Source organism: Chroicocephalus ridibundus, chromosome 4 (genome assembly GCF_963924245.1).
Source record: "Chroicocephalus ridibundus chromosome 4, bChrRid1.1, whole genome shotgun sequence".
Lineage (NCBI taxonomy): Eukaryota > Metazoa > Chordata > Aves > Charadriiformes > Laridae > Chroicocephalus > Chroicocephalus ridibundus.
The window spans coordinates 39,872,854-39,894,604 of NC_086287.1; the positions used below are offsets into that span (position 1 = coordinate 39,872,854).

At 36.1% G+C, this 21,751-nt stretch overlaps 1 protein-coding gene across 24 annotated transcripts in view; it reads left to right on the top strand.

Annotated features, from left to right (window-relative positions):
• Positions 1-21,751, top strand: part of GPHN (gephyrin) — a 301,374-nt gene that overhangs the window by 142,268 nt on the left and 137,355 nt on the right. For all 24 annotated transcript variants that reach the window (XM_063331823.1, XM_063331826.1, XM_063331825.1 and 21 more), the window contains exon 4: positions 16,346-16,438. In XM_063331823.1, the coding sequence (XP_063187893.1) occupies positions 16,346-16,438 (93 nt within the window). The remainder of the gene's footprint in view (positions 1-16,345; positions 16,439-21,751) is intronic.

Sequence of the window (21,751 nt, forward strand, 5' to 3'; positions counted from 1 at the left end):
TCTTATCAGACCTCAGTCAGATACTGAAATATCTCCAAAGAACAGTGATTACTGATGGAAATTTTTCTACAAATAGGTCAGTGAGAAACTGAGTATCTCCCTACAAAAACATCATTATAATAAAAGGACCCTAAAGGGGTGAAGTCTGTTTATTCTGTGAGCCTGCAGTTATTTCCTGACCAAAATAGGGTTCTTTTGTCAGTGCTGTAAATGAGGATGGCCAGATGTTAACTTCCTAGTTATGACCTTCAATTGAGTATATTTAAATGAAGCCGTAGTCTGCTTTCCTGTGCCTCAGTTTTATCATGATTGTTGTCGGGGTTTTTTCTAAAGGTTCAAAAATACATGAAACCCAAATTTCACAAAATCCAAAGAATGGGATAGAAAAGGAGCTGTCTGACAAAAAATGTTTTCATCTGTACAGTTGGTTTTTGTGTTGAGAGCTGTATACTGCTCATTCCAATGAAATATTTTTGCTGTATCCAATGCTCTTAGAATGTTTTCTTGGAGATATTTTGAAATTTGGGTGACAGACAAAAAATGCTTAGAGTTTCCCACTAAAAATATCTCCGGTTTTGGAGTTAGACAGAAGTGAAAGCTGAAGCAGCAGCTAGGGACTTAATGGACTACTAAATGATCTGTGACATTTAGGAAGGAATAGCTACAGTGGCTTGGAAATTGGCTTCATTTTTTAGGGTTGATCGGTATGGATGGTTGCAGCTCCAAAAACAAAAGTTCTAAGTGGATGAAGTGTCAAATACTGTGCTTAGATTCATGGGTACAAATGTAAAAGCTTTTTGAATATTGCTGCTATGGAATTGTTGGATTCCTGGTAGACCTGATCTTTAACCACAAATTTATAACTCTTAGCAGAAGAAAAAAAATCTTTGATTTCTTTTTAATGTCATCAAATATCATGGATATTACCAGGCCTGGAGAGAGAACTCTTGCAGGATAGAAAAGACAGAAGTGATGAGTGTTGAAATTGAAAGGGAATTCTAGGCGTGTGTTCGTTCTGCACTGGGGTGAGGTTGTGAGAGAGAGGGATGGTGCCAGGTTCTTTCTGGATCTCAATATGAAAGGCCTGACAACAAATAGCTTAATAAAATATCTGCTTTAATAAGGCAAAATAAGAGGAGGAATATAAGTAGCAAATAAATCTTACTTCCTTCAGATGCTGGGAACTCTGTGTTCGTGCAGCAACGGATCAATCCCTGGACGGATTTCTCCACTCATGAGAAATTCTTGCTGCACTTCTAGACAAAGGCAAGGCCACGCTGGCAGTGTAATCACCAGTACTGAGTGGGAGCTGCCTACAGGCTCCTCCGTTACAATGAGGTGGCAGAGTCAGTCCTTTGGCCAGGGGGTTGGACACAGGCCTGAAGGCCACGCTGGATGTGGAGCATGGCACAGCCTGCTGTGGGAGCTGCAGGGGAACTGTTATGTGACTCACTAACTCCTTGTTGTACAACAGTCTTCTGATCAGGATCACTGCAATATTAGAAACATTATAAATAGAACATTGTGTGGTCCTTAATTTCCGGAGGGCATTGCCCAGTTCTTGCTCACAGATAAAATTTATTGCATGGTCTTCTTCATCCACTGATTCCACCTACTCTCTCTTACTGAAAATATTATCTGAATGACTCTGCTGCCTGTGTAGGCTCTTCATCACTCTCCAGCACTAAAGTGGCAATTGTCTTTACAAGGGAAAGCAGTAGTCCAGGGATAATGGATACAGCATGTATCATAATCCTCAAAGCAGAATGTGTGGGAGATGATACAACTCTTTGAAAGGGTATTTTTAATTATTGAGATGATGCCTTTATTCTAAATTGCATTGAGCAGATGACTGTAATATGATTTTAACATGTCCAGAAAGGTAAGTTTTGCAATTAAAAAACCCAAAAATTACTTATATAAACATTTTCATGTAACAGACCATATGTTAGAATAATAGTATATAAAGCAGGTGGTACACAGGTCAAAAAGACTCATTATTTCTTATGCAACTTTTTTTTAAAGTATGTAAATAACTTGGGATTCTCGTAAAGGTTACCATGTGTGTCTTCTTAAATCTTTAAAATAACAAACAAGTGCTCCCTAGTCCAGAGGGCTTTCCATGGATTCACAACTCTAGAAATGACTCATGCTTTAGCAAGGAGGGTTCTGTTTTTGTGAAGCAGCAGATATTTCATATGCATAACCTCCGCTGTCTGTCTGATTCGAGTGCATCGGTAACAATGGGAATGCACTTTTTTTCACTAGAATCTGCTGTACCTACAACTGTGTTCCTTAAACATTTCCATAACTACAGAGTCTCCCTGCTTATCCTTTTGGAAAACTACTCCCCCAAAAAACTACTCCCCATAACTACTGAGTCTCCCTGCTTATCCTTTTGGAAAACTACTCCCCCCCCAAATATATTCTGTCTCCATTCTTTTTCAAGGGAAACAGGAGGAGAGAGGCATGAAATACCCATTTATGAAAGAATAATGACTAATTGCCATATCTGTATGTTAATTGTAAAGTTTAAAATAATGTCATATTCTAGATAGTTGCAAAGGTTTAATATAAATTTCAGATAAAATAAGTGAAAGGAATTTCAAAATAAATTTTAGAAGTACTTCCTGAAATACTTATCTCAAAGGGATTACATATGGTGAGAAACGTCTGCTAAGATTAGCAGAATAGAAATCATTTGAGGTTTAGAACTTAAATTCTAAGAAACCTTTTAGTGAAAAGGAGACCAAGATTTGATTTGTCTTGTGCTAAGCAGTTAAAGTTTATGAATCATTAATTCCTCTTGAAGCAGACATTATAAGGGCGTCACTCATCAACGACTATTCCCTCAGTGCTGCAGCTTTTGGTCCTGGCACAGATCTTGATTTTGCAACTGAAGCATATGGTACAAATATATTCATTGCCAGAACACTTAATTAATTAAGCCATCATTCATTCAAGATTAGTGTTAAGAGTACCAGTATAGATGACATGCTCGGTGCAAGTGTTTCTTACTCTGGAATTATTAGCGTTTGTTTGAAAACTCTCAGTCACAGAACCAAGAGTTGCGAATAAAACCAGCATGTTGGAAATCATGGCAGTGGAAAGCATTTCTGCATATAGAAAGACTTTCTCTGCAGCAGTTCAGAGACTCAATATGATCACTGCAGGCATTTGTAAAGATTGCTCTTCCTTTAGCAGAAAGCATTCTATGCTTTCCTCGTTGTAATAGTACTGATTAATATTTCTTGGATGATACTTAAATTTTAGCAAGTGAAGTTTGGCATAAGTCTTTACAAAAACAAGAGATGACAAGCGATTCTGCTTAGAATTGTCATTTCCAGCTCTTTTCATTTATTGCTTTGAACTTTGTTCGTGTCCTAGTTGACCTTTATGGCTTTGTTAACATCTTGAGACTAGATTGAACTAGATCACTTCTATGAAGCAGTTGTTTTATTAAGCTTCTGTTTGCTCCATTTGCAGCAACTTTATCAAATTAGGCAGACTTTTTAGAAATTTGTCTCCAATCAGTTCAGAAGGATATACACTTTTTATTTTATGTCTGTAATCCTTGTCATATAACAAAGTGCTAGCATATCTTTCTGTGTAGCACAAAACAATTTCCAAGAGCTTAGGACCTTAGAAACAATGGAGATGACAATACAAAGAATTCTGAAAAAATGCTGTAGATTATTTGACGTTCTGCATATTATTTTGCCTGAGAGATTTCCAATACCCGTAAAGGCATGTTTGAACAACCTTAATATCCTGGCAGATTTTATCTTCATTTATACCATCTGCATAAACAGTTGGAAGGTCATTTTTGAGATCTCTTTAGGATTTTGAATGCTTTTATTACCACCTGACTCCGAGTAATTTTGTTGTTATTATGTATCCAGAAAAAATTAACAAAATTTTAAATACGTTCCGAAAGAGAAATGACCAGAAAGTATCAGCTATTAAGAAAAGAAGTCTTTCTAATGTGAGTTGTTCTTCATGAGTTTTCTCCCGAGTATAATAATCAGTTGAAATCTTTGATTGCAGTGAGATCAGCTAATGCTAAGACACCTCTGCAAGCTGTAATGGAAGCAGAAGGTAGCTCATCAAATTCTATGGTAACAGCTTTCACCCAGTATTGTGTAATAGCTATAATCCTTTGGGCCCATAAGAGAGATTCTGCATAGACTGAATCCTGAAAAGGTCTTTCCTTTGAAGAGAATGGCCTTTTTAGTTCAGTAGTGGATTGTCTTGTAAGTGCCAAAAGGTTCTTTCATTACATTTTAGTCTTTGGATGCTTATACTCCGGAGTTCAGGAATAAACAATAACCTAAACAGCAAGGGAGCCTGTTACTAGTTCATTCTGTTATTCTTCTATTGAGCTCTATCTCTATAAGAAAAAAGCAAGGGCTCATAGGGAAAAGACTTTTTTCAGTAATGATCACAGTTATTTATTTTTCATTGCCTTCAACAGCTGTCAACATGTCGCTTGCATTAAGAACCGTCAATGAATCTCAATTGATTTTTATGCTTTCCTTGTCTCTTTTGAGAATCATTTGCAAGGTCTCCAAGATTACTCCTACTCAACAGATAATGGAGAAGTGCCGACAGTCTAATCAGTTCCAGAATACTCCAGTCTTCTTTCCTTTCTTGCATATACCTTTGTCTTTGTTGTTTGTATATCACTATCACAAGAAATATCAGAGCACAATGTCCATACCTTCCTTATATTTGGAGAAATAAAGGACACCGCTTACTTTTGTGTGAAGGGCCTTTCTTCCTGGTGGTTTATTATCTTCTGGAAACTAAATCTGGCATTGATTATTAGACCTGGAAGATCATTTACCATCTGAAAATGGCACTTTATAATTTGTTCCTTATTTGTCTGTAGTAGTAATTTTTCATGGAGAAAAATAAGTATGTTTGCATACTCACATGTAGTGACCTGTTTTGTACAACAAACCTTTCTCCAACAACTCACACGTGATGTTCAGGGTTCACTACAAATACTTTTTTTATTTTACACCGCGGTAGAAGGATGAATACAGATAATTGCCATCTAATTTATATTCAGGAAAGAGATTTTAGTGTTGGCTTGGTGGGCTTCACCAGAGCAAAAGAACACTTCTCTGAAGCAATCTGAACAGTGCCAGGACAATCATAGGTCGCAACGAGATCATACCTTTAATTGTTAGGTCACGTGGCCTGTACGTGCACTGGCTGGCTGGAAGCATCTTAGATTTAATTTATGCGTTATAATTAGTTGAAAAAGAATGAATACAGATGATAGATACAATCTTAAAATCTGTCAGCTGTTAGGGGGATCCACTACAAATACGCAGAGATATCAGTAAGGATGGCTTCTTTGTTGCAAAAGAGGGACACCTTCTAGTAGAATCATAGACTATTTTGGGTTGGAAGGGACCTTTAAAGGTCATCTTTAAACCTCCCCTGCAATGAGCAGGGACATCTTCAACTATACCAGGTTGTTCAAAGCCCCATCCAACCTGACTTTGAATGTTTCCAGGGGTGGCACATCTACCGCCTCTCCAGGCAACCTGTTCCAGTGTTTCACCACCCTCATAGTGAAAAATTTCTTCCCTATATCTGGTCTAAATCTACACTCTTTTAGTTTAAAACCATTACCCTTTGTCCTATTGCAACAGGCCCTGTAAAAAGTTTGTTCTCCAACTTTCTTATAAGCAGGCTTTAGATACTGAAAGATTGCAATAAGGTCTCCCCGAAGCCTTCTCTTTTCCAGAACTTCAACTCTCTCAGCCTTTCCTCATAGGAGAGGTGTTCCATCCCACTGATAATTTCTGTGGCCCTCCTCTGGACCCGCTCCCAACAGGTCTGTGCCTTTCCTGTGCTGAGGGCTCCTTCTTTACATGTGCTACAAAATGGAAATTATTTCACTTCAGGAGGAATCGATTCTTTGAGGACTTTGTTTTTCAGTACCCCAAAATATTAGAGTTATTGGAAACTCATTAGCCTAGTATACATCTAGCAGTTATTCCAGCACTTTATCCACCAGTTTGGTGGCACATAAATTCTCTTTATCCTAGCATGATTATCAGCCTTCCATTTTAAATAGAAGAGTTAACTTAAATTTGGAATACTAATGTGATTCTTCACAGTCTTACTTGTTTGGCAAAATAGTGTTCTTTGTTGCATATTGAAGAGAGCAAGCCTTGATGTAAGTGACTTTGACTCTGTTTGCAGTTCTTTGTAAGGCAGAAGTGATACTTTAGACCAAATCTCTACATATCTGCCTGAAGTTTGCTTTGTTATTTAAACCAGGTTATTCACCTGTTCTTCCACTGGTCATTTGTCCAAAAGTAAAACATTAGCTGATCTTTTGGAGTATGTTTTGTAGACAGGTGTCTGTCAGGAATGACAAAATAATCCTGAACTGGGTAGAAAGAGAGAATAACTGAGATTCCATCCAGGCCTGTTTTAGTATATTCTTTAGAATTTGATGAACTAGACTACCCCAAGGAAATTTGTGTGAGGATACAAGTGACTTTGGCTGTTTCCTTTAGGAGTATTCTTTAGAGGACCTAAGTAAGTCTGTTCTTTGCAACACTGCATGTGCTTTTGCTAAAATATACTCATTGTTTTGGCATCTCATTCAGCTGCCTGGCTTAATAAAGCCGTACAGTGATTTTGCTTGGATTAGGCTTGCAAAATGCTGCTTCTCCTTTTATGGTATATTGATTGTAAGTTACCAGAATTGGCACACATATAGAGAAATATTCAGTAAAGACAAACTTGTTATTTTTTGGGTAACTTTACCTTGTTCTGACAGTGGAGGTATTCATATGCTGCTATGTGAGATTTCTTTTGTAGTATCCATAGACATTGTATTTACCTCGTCCCTAGCCCTTCTTCAGTCTGTGGCAATCTCAGGACCCACTATGTCAAAACATCATTCCATCTCTAGGGTAGTCAGTTCTTGCTGCTCTCCAGACTAATGATAGCCAGTGGTGTGAAAGTATCATCTAGGCGTACACACTCTATGAGCAAGCGGTATTTTCTGTACAATGTTTTTGTTGCTGCTTTGATCTCAGCTCTTTTAGGTTGTTATACACAGTTCCTTTGATTCCTTTCTGTACTCTGGTGAGTTCACGAGGTTGCTGTCTCTGGTTGAGTACACTCATGTTCTCACACCTCACTACTTATAGCTTCCTAACAGAGCTGATCAGGATGCACTGAATTGTTCATGACTGAATAGACTTGGAAAACCACTGCATTATAGTGGTTTCTTCTCCCCTTTTGAACTCTTAAATTCTTACTCCCACTTGTGTCTATGAAAGTGGCACATCTGGTGACAGTTTTCTTGGTCAGCTGCTGAAGTATACGGGTCCTTATGGCTGCCATTTTAAGGGCAGAGTACCTGTTCTTCAGTCATCTAAAATTCTTTCTTGCAGTAGTGTCAAAATTTTAGAGTAGCTAGGCAATTAGTCCTCCAGGTCTCATTTTCAGGTCTTATGCTTCTTTGATTGAATTTTATACTTCACACTCTTGATTTCATAAGGACTTTATAATTTCTCTTCACTGGTCCAAGTCTTTTAGTTTGTTTCTTTGCTTGTTGCACTGTGTGGGAATATCCAGAAGTTCAGTTGACTTCACACAACGATTGTTCAGGTGGCTTTCTGGCTCTGTGTGGACTTGAAGAACTTCTCCCTCATGACCAAAGCAAATTTCATTAGATTTCTGGGCGAACTCCGTATCAGTATTGTATGGTATTTCGACATTTGCCATAAGGCGCCCTGGAATTCTGTCTTTGCTTTGACCCAGCGTTATGTTGGTCTAATAGTATCCAGGGCTTGTTTCAGCCTTCAGTGGAGTGATGCTGCAGTTGTTTGTGGGAGTCCTCAGGCCTTCTCCTGGCTGGTAAAAGGCAAAGGTAACTGTTCAGAGTGAGTCATTGCGGGAATGTACATGCAGACTCAAAGAAGAAAGGTTACTGGTCAGTAACTGGTGTTCTTTGAGAGGTATAGTCTGCATGTACATTAGTCTCCTACCTGCCTTTCCCCTCTTTCTGAATCTCTTTCAGGTTTGATTGTGCATTTAAGAGGAACTGAAGTGGTGGCGGATGCACTCTGCCCTGTATGTCATGCCTCAAGCAGGAAGAGGGGAGGAGGTAGAGCACCCCTCCCGGGACACCCCAGGGCAGGCCACCAGCCCACCCACTCTTAGAGTATATGTATGGACTAAATGTCTCAAAGTACAGCAGCCGTTCGTTGGTAGGTAAATTTTCTTTACTGTATTTTCACAGGTAAAGCAGTAGATTTTATTTTTTAAACAATTCCGTTCATTTACCCTACGGATGATATGCGTGAACAATACACACGTGGGGAAATTTATACCACAAACTGCATTACACTGAGGAGCTCCCTGTGTCTCTAATGGCTTCATCGCTTGTCTTTCCCCTGCCCTACATCCTAACCTTTTTTAGATAATGGAATATTTTCACTCAGTTCAATTTGCCATTTCCTTTGAGAGCTACACCAAAAATTGAAATTACGTAAGTTATAATATTATTTAAAAAGTAAAAGGAAACAATGTCTCACACAATTATAGCTAAATTTATGAAGTGACACGTAAGATTGTATTTACTGTTAGAAAATGAAGCTAGAAACTGAACTGGGTTCTGTAAAAATCAATTATATTTTTACAATTATATTTTTTTAAAAACTTCATAGTTACAGAAAAGCAAACATTTGAGTTTTTAAGCATTTATTCTCATAGCTGGGTTCCTCATGTGTTTGTGGCTTTTTTTAATCACAGAAGCCTTGTAGTCATTTTTTAATTCACTGCGCTTCCTGCCTTTTAAACAGAACAAGTAGATGTATAACCTGGCTTAAAGGGGAGATGTAGTTGTCTCTGCGTGCAAATACATACATGCAAATTTTCAAGTATAGTTTCTAAGAAGTGTAGGTTATGTGAGTTGAGGGCTATTATGGGAATGTGATTCTTACGTGTTTAGCTGGGCTTAGTTACAGCCAGCAAAGTTTGGTGAAACTTCTCATCTGTGGTGCACGAGATGCATGTGCTGTAGATGTGGATTCACATAGATAAAATATTGTCAAGAACTCTAGTTTTAGAAAGTTACTGACTTGTGTATAGCATCAAGCTGCCTTTCCACATTCTGAGAAGACAACTCAAAGTAAACAGTCTTTTAAACAAACTTAGAGGAACATTAATGTATGCAAAGGGGAAGAAAATGGGGGGAAAAGCCATCTTGTTTTGCACAATTAATCTGAAATTTATGGCTCCAAACCCAAGCATTTATATCTTGTGATAACAGTCTTTGAAGTGCTGCTTTAATTAAAAAAAAAATTAAGAGAGAAAATTTCTGTTCATCTATTATTAGTGAGCAATATTGGATTAATTTAGTTGGTTTTATGCTTTTTTTCTTTTCCATTCCAATTGCTATTTTAGCTTGTCTTGCTGTAGGAATAATCAGAGGAGTCTATATTAGACGTCAAGATTCTCGCTGGGAAAAGTAATACTGGCAAGGGGGGAGGCATTATGTTTTTCTTTTATTTAATTTTTAGTGGGCTTCAAATAAATTCTTAAGAAAAACATAGAGTTTTTATAATTACTCTAATATTTATTTTAGTAAGTAAACATTATCTTTTAGAGTTCTTTTATGCACAACAGAAATGAGACACATTGAACTTTGGTGCTTTTGCTAGTACATTTTTATTCTGTAAGGATGAGCATGTGTGCATATGCCTGCACACACGTATATATCTGCTAAATTCAGAGTGGACAAGAAAGTTGTTTCAAGAAACAAAGACGTTTGGAAAATACCTAATTCGGAATCTTCTGACAGCTCTAAGTTCCATCCCTTCCTCCAGACATCTGGGGAAAACACTGAGACTAATAAGTCAAGGCAGTTAGGTGGAATTAAGAATCCCTCCTTTGTCTTTCTGAGAGGAAATCCGAACAAGACATTTAAAACTGCACTTTTATTTTGTGGAGTCAATCTTGTATGTGGCCTATACTGTCTTTACCTTTCTCGAGCGTGATAGAATTTTTTTTTGCCAGTCTCAGCCCTTAAAAAGCAGACTGCTTCAGTGTTGGCACTCTCTGTCCTGGTGGTTTGACCAGGACATCTCCCTGCTTGACCTTTCCTACTCGTTCGCATAGATGAACTGTGTTGAGCTTTGCATTTCAGTGCCTACTTTTTTTCCCCCTGTTCTAGGGATAATTATCATGAATGGTAGCTTTTAGAAGATGTGAAGTACTTCTTTAAAAAAGGTTACGTTACAGGCCCCGTAGGTATGTTGAACCTTCAAATATTTGATAGCTGCAATTTATTTCAAATGGAAAATGCCTATAATTAAATTTCCATTTAAAAAGTAAGCCATTTATAGAGTACATTTTTATTACTTTCTTCCTTTAGTTTTGCATTTCAGTAGAATAGTTGCTTTTTTATGACTTCTCTTAATACATTAGCTTAGTATTTACAAAAACAGCAATGCAAAATGACTGTGATGCTGAAAAGAGCAAATATATCTGTAGAATCTTCAAAAGACTAACAACTACGTTCAGTAAAATCTCAAAAGATGAAAAGGTCTATTTAGACACATCGAGATACGTACTCGCATTTCATCCAAGTCTCTTGACTACAGTGATTATACTCTGAACGTAATCCTAACATTTCTCTTACTTTGCCTTTTGTTTGGGGGGGAAGGAAAAAAGGGGTGGAGGTAATAGAAAGCGTCGAGCGTATTTTCATGGTGGTTTACTATTTAATTTTCTCATGTTCTTAAGTCATTTTCAGATTCATTGCTTGCAAAGTTGTTGCTCCACATGTAAGAATATCTTCATGCCTCTACATTTCAGCAAAGCTTTCAAGCAGTAAGAGAAAGATTGTGAGCATAAGAAATAAAGCCTTTACAAGAAATAGGGCAAAAAATATGAAATTAATTCCAAGAATAGATTAACATTTCTAAGGCCTTCCCTCTTTTTCAAACTGAATGTTGAACTCAGCTCTTTATCTTTCCTTCAGTGCCTTTGCTCTATGGGTATTCATGTTATTGCATGGTCCTCAGTACTTGATTTTTCCCTTTTAAATTAACAGACAAGCCATGGTCAGCTGAATAGAGGAGATTTGAACTCCTAAATAATACAACAATGAGGAGCAATTGGGTTACTTTTTACCTTTCCTTTTTCTTTTTTCCTGCTTTATATTTGTGTGCTGTGATGTGAATTTCTGATTCATGCAGTTACGTATGCTCTCTCAGGCCATAATAACAGGGTTAATCTTTAGTGAGCTGGGGTCTGGAGTAGTTCAAGCCACATGACTAAGTAAAGGTTGTTAGGAGATCTTAACGTGCCAGTTCCTGCATTCCTGAAACTCAGTGGTCAAAATGACACAGTTTTTTTTAGCAAATCTGTAACTATGCAGACTTTCTCTTCTTTGATATATTTTTCCATATTCTCATTTGCTATAATTTCTTCATTATGATGATGTTAGATAATCATAAATGAAAATGATCTCAGACACCCTTTTAGCTCTTTTAGCATGAGACCACACAGTGTGAAAGAAAATTAAATTGATATTTAATGTGGCTTTTTATACAACATTTCTTCTTATTTGACTTGGATTGCTAAGGAAAGCTATCATTATAGCTTTAATAACGTATTCTTATATGTTTTTTCCTTGTATTTTGAAACATACTGTCATAGAGTAAACAAGATTTATTTGCAAATATGGAAGTTATGTAATTTTACAAAGCTTCTAGTTTTGAGAAGATCTGTGCTGCAGAACAGACTTCTGCATTTCTGAGCACTATCAGTAGTTTTTCCCAGAAGCCACAACAATCTTTTCAGTCACATAAAGTTGTTTTGAGAACTTCTGAATAATATGCACGTCTGCAAAACAGCTTATACTAACTTCTGTTTCAAAGTCCGAGGTAAATAAATGTATATTGTTTCATAATTAAATTTCATATTTAACATTGATATTAGTTCAGCAATTTGAATTGAATTTTAACATTTTTTAAATGGTCCTTCATATGTGATTAGTGGTGCATATAGGGTGAAATAATTTCAAGTTTGCACTGTGCTAGAAAAATTAAGCGTATGCCAAAATATCAAACACCTTTGTTAACTATAGAACTACTTAACCAGTTTCAACACTGAATATAGAATGGAAGAATTTTGTATAAATTCTTTATGAAAACCTGCCTGTTTATATTCTTTTTAGTATTTCCTTATTCTTCCCTAATGAATGTTTTAAATGGTAACAGTGTACATGTACATGTATTCCAATGGTTAACGTGTGTGAAAAGTATGCATATGTACTGAGAAACATTTTTGCAATCCTGTTATAAAGTAAATGATGTATTCATTAGAAGAAAGGTATACATATTAATCTCAGGAGAATAAGCACCATCCTATTGATTTGAAGGAATGTATTGTAATGATTTCATAAGCATAAACACATGGGACTATAACCCCTCTCTCATAGCAAAGTGATGGCAAAAATAGACAAAAAGACAGACAAGAAATACAATAGGGCTTGTAGCATCATAGGAAAGAAACAGTCCTCAAGACCTCAGCTCCTCCGTGTAGGCATTTAGGCTGATCCACAGTGATCCATTTTTGATACTTCTGCTCCAGTTAAGAGCATTACTCAGTCTCCATATCTACGTGGAAGACCAATGTACAGTAGCAATAAGAGGACTGGAGAAGTCTTGCAACCTTTCTCAAGTTTGAATGCCTGGCTAACAGCATGCTTCATAATATTGTGTCAGTGAATGGATGCCTCTGTCACTCTGAAAATGAAATAATTAATTACACATGTAGAATTGCTCCACATTATTTAAGTGAAGCAGCAATCAAGGACAGAAACATAGAGTGCCCATGATTGTAATAAGGCTTTACTGCAAGATACTGCAAAAATTTACTAAGATAAGTAACCCACCAACTTCAGTTATCTCCAAAGATCAGGGAACTCTTCCTTTCATTCCAGAAAGGAATCCCTGTTTGTTTCTCCTGTTCACTTACTTGCAGACATTAGAAGATGGTACATTAATGGGGTTACAAAATACCCCACTTTGCTCTCTATTACCATCGTGCATCCTGTGAGCAGGTAGGAAGTCCCAACAAGTAGTTCCAAGTTGGGAGAGAGAGGGCGCTGATTGAACCAAGAGTCCTTGGAGCAGGAGATGGAAATATGTTGTGTGTTAGACCCAAGGATTTCTTACCTATTTAAATGAGAGAAATGTAAATGTTTTTAAAAGAGAAAATACAAAGAAATAGGTAGAGAGAACAGGGCACCTGATCTAATCCAAAGCTTAAGGAGGCAACAGGGCTGACATCTTATTTCTGTGCATCAGAAAAACATGATTAATATAATTATTCTATGACTTCAGTGAAATCTGAACAGGTTAGAATCACAGTTCTATGCTTTTGAAGTAAAAATGTGTCTAGAGGAACTGACTGTAATGACTTCATTCCTCCTTGTCTACCTTGACACTAGAAAATAACTGATAAAGCCTGTTTTAGGATATTAATTGTTAAAAATATTAAGCTATTTATTGGTTGAGGGTTTTTTGTCGGTAGTTTTGTTCTGGCTTTTTAAAATTTGGTAGTAATTTTACAGTACTGTATTTTGTATCCATCAGCATAATTCCATTGACTTGAATGGAGTGACAGTGATTTACATAACCTGTCAACCTAGTCTCATCTCGAAAGCTTGTCATCAATGAAACAATAGAAGAGGAGAAAGATGAACAAAAAATATTTAATGACATTTTCGCTGGTTGAAATGCTATATAATAATTTTGTTTGTATAGTGTCAGTAAAGCCAAATATCAGGTCCCTGGCCTAGAGGAATTGTCATTTGAAGACACAACAAATTCAGGTCCATGCAAAACCAGTGGAGAATCCAGCTGGACTCCTGGCAGCAGCAAAGTGAATATGAATAGCTTTTTGTCCTCAATTGATGGTGCTAGTGCTTCTTTTTTTAGATACTTAAAATGTCAATGAGAATATTTTGTGGGATAGAGTTTTGTGGGCTAGAGAGAAAGTAAATAAGCTGAATATCAGTGTCAGGTATTTTGCTGTGGTTTTAAAAGGTTTAAGTGGTACAGTTTACGCTTCTAAAATACAATGCAACGCAAACTTCATGCCTCATAGTCAAAGGTCTTCTTACTGAAATCTTTTGTTTCTTTACTGTAAATAGAACTTGATAGAGAATTATGTCTGCCTAAGTACAGGATGGAATACCAGTAGTAGGCATTTAATTATTTCTCAGTTTATTTGAAGAGTTAGGGTGTCCACTGATCTCTTTAGCTTTTTGTAAGCTGTCACATGACATTTTTTTCCCCGTTAACTGGAGTATTATTGAACTGTAGCAAAATGAGAGCAGGGGAAGGTTTTATTTTCTCTATAAAACCAGTTGGAGTTTGGCAGGGTTTATTTTATCTAAAGATAAATGCTTCATTAAAAAAAAAAAACAAAACCAACAACAACAAAAAAACCAAACTACAAAATCTCTCCCTCCTGTTTTATACAGACAAAATTTTCTTGTGATAATAATTTTAAAAATACATACAATATTAAGCTCTAACTTTGTCAAACACCATTTTTACACTGAATTTCTCTCAAGTGTTCTCTGAAATGTGTAGCTGTTCGAAGTCAAGACAAATATGTTTCTAGATGATAGAGAAGATGCCACCTCTTTAAAATAATTTTTCTGACACATATCTATGTTATTGAAACAAACAATTTTAAGACTTAAAATGCCTTTTCCTACTGTAAATCAAATTTTTTCAAAACATAAGTCAAAAGTCAGATTTAATAGTTCATTTATGTATGGGTCTAAGACATACGTGTTCTTTTCTTGAGCTTGTTTGTAATGTTCATCTGACCAGAAACTTCTGTTGATTTACAGCCCACCTAAGTAGAGTGCTGTCCTCCAAACAGGGACAGTAAAAAGATGAATGTGATTTAATAAAGACAAGAGATAATGCAAAAGGGGAAGGGGAAGAAATGCGTAAAGAAAGGAGAAATAAAGACCTTTGGCTTTGCCACTCCTTCAAGTAATCCTCAGATACATTTGCATGATGGGGCTTGCAGGCAGACACAAGTTTATTCTACCTGCAATTTGGAAGAGGCTGTATATGAGCTTTCTCTTAAGTGGAAGTTACATAGCAGTACTAAACCTGCAGAACATACACCTGAGGATTAATTTGAATTGGCAGTACTTTTTACTGTACTGGACAGTTTTATGACCATCAAAATATTTTTAAGCTTTTTTTAATCAGTATATTGCTCAGATCTAATTTTATGATAAATAATAAGTTTCTACCCAACAGTTATCAAAACAGTTAATTTGTACCCAATATAATACTCCAGAAACGTAAATGTACGCTAAAGTCTTTCATTGAATGAGATTTCTTTGCTAGGATAAGGATAGCTAAGTAGAGTGATCTGATTTTTGCAGATGGATGCTTTACTGTGTAGCAGGAGTCTACTTCATGTTGAGCTAATGTTGAGCTCCAAGGAGACATTCTGCTGCTGTGCTACCCCACAGTACAGTATGAAGGATAAGTGATGTAATCATATTGAGGCTAAATAAATTTTCTGCTTATGTTACGTTTTTATCACCGCTTGAAAACTACTTTAAAATGTCATTTAAAAAATGAACGCAAATCAAATTAAACACTTCTCTAGTATCACGAGTTCTCCAGTATTATAAGTCATTGAATTTATGTGGCAGATTCATTAACCTTTCTTAGTCCAGCCTTGGAATTGGTGTACACGTTCCTATTGAGATGCTGTAGGGAATGTAGAAAAGATGATTATAGATAATCTTTTGTGTTGCTGTGTCAGGTGTATTATTGCATCTTTAGTAGATAAGCTTACAAATATGTGGTCCTTGCTTTTTTTCAGGCTATTAAAAAGTGGAGCACAGAGATCAAAGTTACTGTAATAAGAATCAACTGTCTAATCTGAATTAAATGCACATACTCTATTTACATGTGTCAAAGCATGATATTTATATCTCAAAATCAAACTGGTGTAAATGAATAACTGTGAATTCTTGATTTCCATTTCAGGTCAAGAGATGGAGAACAGAATTTCAGTTTCCATTTCCAAAAATATTATGATGGATACTTCAATTATTCTGTCATATGTTGGTTATAAGTAGTGGTTTAAAATCTTTGTATAAAAAGCCATGAGTGATTTTACAATTCCCTGTACTTATTGTGTGTGTCTCTGTTTTTAAGACAATTCAAGTCTTCAGGAGTTTTCTGAGATAACTGTATCCCACGTATTACTTGTTAAATCTGACAGGATTCATGTTCTCTTGCAGGAGACGCTGATAGATTGGTGTGATGAAAAGGAACTTAATTTGATTTTAACAACTGGAGGAACAGGGTTTGCACCACGAGATGTCACTCCAGAGGTGAGATAGTCCTGGAATAAGAAAAATCTGCCCTTTGATGTAGAAATGTAGGAGTCTGGGGGAGGGGGGTGATATTTTTTTGAAATTTCCTCTGTAACTTTACTTTGCAGTATCTGTGGAGAGGTCAGGTGATACACAAGTTGGAAGCAGAAAAAGCAACAGGGAATATAGCACAAGAGAATTACCCTGACCTTGGGTTCTGACCCAAAACAATTTTCAAACTAAAATGTGGCATAGTATAATGGATTTCCAGTCCCCTTCAAAACAAAATTCTAATGGCTTTTCGGCGTAATTTTCTTTAGCACTGCAGTACAACACTGCTAAGCAAAAACTTGTGTTGCTTTTGTGGTGTCCTGCACAAGGAAAAGTGGGATAAGAGAGATCCTTTGATTCTCCCTTGCAGGCTACTGCGTTGACAACTGCTGCATTGTAAGTTAGTGAGAGGCAGGTAATAGGGGGAAAAAATTCTGTGCAAAGCTGCTATTGCTTTGCTTGACACCATGTTGTCAAAAAAAGCTAAACAGGCACAGAAGTGAAGGTAGCCTGCACCAGTAAATGTCACACAGGAAATCTGGTTATGTTCCACTTATAAGGAGCTAAGGTAAGGAAAAAAAAAGAGGGAAACCTAACCTAATACCCTCATTGCCAGGTGTTGTAGTATGAAATGACTCTGTGATTGCTGTTGAAGTATTTTGGTGTTTATGGTTGCAAATTAGATTAATACGAACTTTTAAAATCACAAACTTTTTTTGGTTTGCTTATGTTCACTAAAGGGCAGAATTAAGATTGAGTGCCTGAAGCGTTTATTTCCATAATTTCACATATTTAGATTTCTCTTAATATAAGTTTTCAATTGCTTAGACTTTCAACTTAGAGTTGATTTGAGTTTGTTATAACATGCCTACGATGCTTTTTACTTACAAATGTGTTCTGTCAACCATGGCTGCAGTTTAACTTTTTTCCATTAGGAATCTACAAATATTTTTTAATTTATTTTTATAATATTTGTGTAACTAAACAAACATGTACAGAAAATGCTCCTGTACGTTACTTCTGTTACTTCTGATGTTTTTAGATTATATACTATAAAGCTTAAGTAACTAAAACCTAAGGGTCTGTGTATCAGAAAATGGGAACAGTATAAGATGACCACAGTGTGCTACCTGGTGAAACTGAATTTGCAGATGATTCACTGTCCTAGAGCAACACAAAAATGAAAAGTGTGTTGGTTGAATTGATCTCTTACTTGCAAATCAACCTAATGGCTTTGAAGGTTGTATTCCCAGCACTGCGTAAAAGGAGGGCTGAATTTCAGCTTCAGTTTTCCTGATTTATTACCTTTGTGCAGGGTCAAGCCTAGATAGTAGTGCCAGAGGAAGCATTGCAGCCAGTGCCAAAAATTAGCCACAGATTCTCAAGCAGCATTTGTACAAGAAATAAACAAGTGAGAACTCTGCATATAAATACCTAGTATTTTCCTTAGGTTGCTTGCTCAAGCTAATTAAGACAGATGGTAATGATTTGTTTGATTAGTTTAGATGTTACAGTGAGCCATTTCAAAAATTATCTGAGTTGTTGAAGTATCTCTAGACTATATAATAAAAACACACTGATATAAAAATCATTAATAATTTGTACTGAAGAAAAAAGGCATTGTTTTTAAACATAATAGGTATGCAAGACTTCAGTTGGTTATAACAGAATTAACCGTTCTGACTGTTGAATTATTCCCCTACTTAATAAGAATTTATATAGGACAGTATTTAGTCACTTTACATTCATTTAAGTTGGATTAACTTGCAAGACTAAACTTAAATCACAGTGGAGAGATCGAATCCCAGTTTTTATTATGAAGTGGTAATGATGAGGTTTGTTCTTATGATAGGGTTTGTTAGATCATTCATTCAAACAATTGTTTTTAAGGGAAGAAAATGAGCTTGCCAGTATGTGTCATAACAAAAACATGAAGAAGCATAAGCTTTGGCCCCATATTTTATGTCTTTTGGGTCAATGAGAGAACCAATTCAAAATGGAAAATTCATTATGTCAACATGAAATGTGCAATAGCAATCCTTCAGGAAAACTTGCATTAATATAGGAAATGGTTATAATCTCTTCCGTGTATGGTGTTCATCCAGCATGCTCTCCTCTCATTACTGAACCAGTAATGAAATGATGTGATCTTGGCACTGCGCTATTGAGATGGCATCTCTAACAGCTGATTTTAAAACTGGTAATAATTGAATCTGATACTGGAAGACATTTCAGCATTTTTCCTGAGAGCAGGGAGAGTAGTCCCTCGGGTCATACTTCAGCTGGAATGAATCAGTCCTGCTTCTCTTTAATGCTCCTATGCTTTTTGATTAGAAAACATGTTTTTCTGCTTTCTTTTCTGAGCATAGATACGTAATTGCTATTGTACTCTACAAGATAAAGCTAGTTCCTGACAGTATTTACAGCCCAAAGAATTGTTAATTGAGTATTTTAATTATTGATTAAATTGAAATGAAGTGCCTAGCATAATGTATCTATTAAAAATAACTTCTTGAAACTTCAGAAATTTATGATTAAGTTAAAAAAAAATTACTCAGTTTCCCCACTCACTTTGCCCTTTGAACACTGTATCGGAATCATACCAGGTTATTGCAGTTGTTTCAATTATGTGTAATGAGATTTTTTCTTATAATGGAATAGATGATTTTACGAGTATTCGCAATATCTGATTTTCCTCACCTATCTCTGGTCCCTAAATTTATAGTCTCGGTCTAGTCAGTGGGTGGGAAGAAGCTTTTGAATTAGTTACTATGATTCACATTTTGAGGGGTGAGGGTCAACTGAATTAGGCAGTGTGAATATCCTTCGCCTTTTATCTGTGTGACTACAAGTGATCAAATGCATGTGGGTATTTTAAAAAGAAAATTCACCAAATGGATGGCTGAATTTGAAGGACACTGTCTTGTAGGTGTTATTAGTGGATGCTGCAGTTCTTCATCTATTATGGCAGTTGATGGTAGTTCGCATTTGGAATAAAGGCAAAGTGTAGGCTTAATTTTGAAGATAGAACCACTTTATTTTTACCATCTTATTTTCTCTATAATTTCTGGGGGTAGTGTTTAAATCCATACTGGAAATGCTATACAGTCTGCTTGTTGACTTAAGAAGTGTTTGTTTCTGGACAGATGGCTAAAGTTAAGTTATTTAGGGAACTTTTGTTTTGTATTTCCAAATGCAAACATTTTTTCCTTGGAACTACAATACTTGAGTCATAGACAGATACAGTTCTCACAGAAAGCTAATGATAATATACATTCTATTTGTGAAATATAAATTCTATTTTGTGAAAATATTTAAATAATGTGGCAGCATTTTTATCTATCACGAGGTATCCGTTGATACAGAAATGTATTTTCTCTATTGCTGTTGGTCAGTTCAAGGGAGAAAGGAAAAATCTCATGTATACAGGTGCTCTGCGTGGTTTTCTATCTTCTGTCTTCTCTATTTTTACATTTATTCTTTTGCAAAATTGTACATCAAAAAACTTCACCTGTCTGCCCCCAATGGAGTCTTCTAGCTGTTTTCTTATCCTTCATCTCTAGTGTGGCTCACAAGTCTTATTTGCACCCCTATGAGACTAATTTTTATACTTATAGACTTTATAATATAGACTTAGATAATAGCAATAGAAGTCAACTCACTGTGCCTCAACTGATGCTAGACATCCGTGAGCTGTGACACGATGTGTATTCACAAATAGTTCAGCCACACTGCAGATAATTGTCAGCCCTGCAATTTTAAGATATGACTTCAGATGAAGCATAGAAGAGCTCTTTTCCATCATGTAAAACCAGACAGATGTTTCCTTACAGTCTTCCTCCTTTTCCAATGCTCTGGAAAAATTATGAATTCTCCTTTTGGTTCTTGCTGATTATATTCTTCGCTATTTATTGACTGTTTTAAAATGTATTTAGACACGTACTTGTTTTCATTTAATCTGACTATATATGCATATTTGTTTATTCTTTCATCAAAGTTCTCTAGTCCATGAAAAGAAATTCACTCAGACATTTCAAATAACAACTTCCATTTAATAGGCAATAATTTAAAGTAGAAATAATATGTTAAGTTTTTTCATCCTCCCTGGTTCAAATTGTGCCTTTGGAGAGCAGCAGGATTTCTTGTATTATTTGTTGTGGAGTACTTCTTCTTCAGCAGTATTCAGCTCTTCTTAGTGCCATACCAAGAACATCTTAGTGTTGTCACTGCGCCAAAAGAAACTCATTTTCTTTTTACAAACTGTCACTTCAGGATGGCTCCACAGAGAGGAGGAATGAAGTCTACATCTCACATGGGACGTTAGTCATTTTGTGGTAGGAATACTATGAAATCGTACAACCTTTAATTACCCAGGCTGTTGTTTCAGTTTTTCACCCTTCGATATTCAACGTACCCTCTGATTCAATAACCTTTTTCAGCTTTTTTTTAGTCTATTTTAAGACCGTAGTTTTCCATATCTCTTAATGGAGGTCTTGCTCCCTGTTAAGTTTGATTTCTATGTAGAACTATTGTAAGATGAAGTGTGCTGTGTAAGTATGATGTCTGATCTCGTAACTTACCATCAGACCTTTTGAGAATTATTGTTCTCCATATTTCTTAGAAAATTACGTTTCCAACCTAGCTTGCTCCTAAAGGGTCTGAATTATGAAAAGTTGCCAGGTGCATCCAGGCAACAAATATGCTTAAAAGGAATAGACTGCTCTGTGGCAGATTCCTCCCAAATTCTGTGCCACCTGTTAAAAGTTTATCAGCAACACTATAAGGTACCATTCCCTTTTTCTTAGTCCTTCAGACAGTTCCTAGCTTATATGATTAGGTGTTTATCCAGTCTGCTTTAATTTTTCAATAAAATTTATTATTTGAAATGCAGTATTTGGTGTTATAAAAATCCAAATATATTTGTGTGCCTTATTAATTTAATTAAAAATTCTATAATTAGATTCTAAATCTTGTATTTGGAAGGCATGGTATTATAGCAGAATTGATATATTTAGTTCCAGAACATTTTTCACTGAACAGCTATTACCAGTTTCTTTGAGAAGCAGCAGTATGCAGGTTATTTGCGCTACACAGTACACCATCAGGTTACAGAAGTACCTGTGTCTTGGGAAATTCCAACTGATTTAGCTGACTTATGAAGTGCTAAAAAGTGCGCTTTCTCCTCTCTTGTTTGAGTTTCTCAGGAAAACTTGGTAACATGCCAGCATCACTGAAGAGCTTGGTTGTGCTGTCATCAACTGCAGTCACTGCGTGGAAACA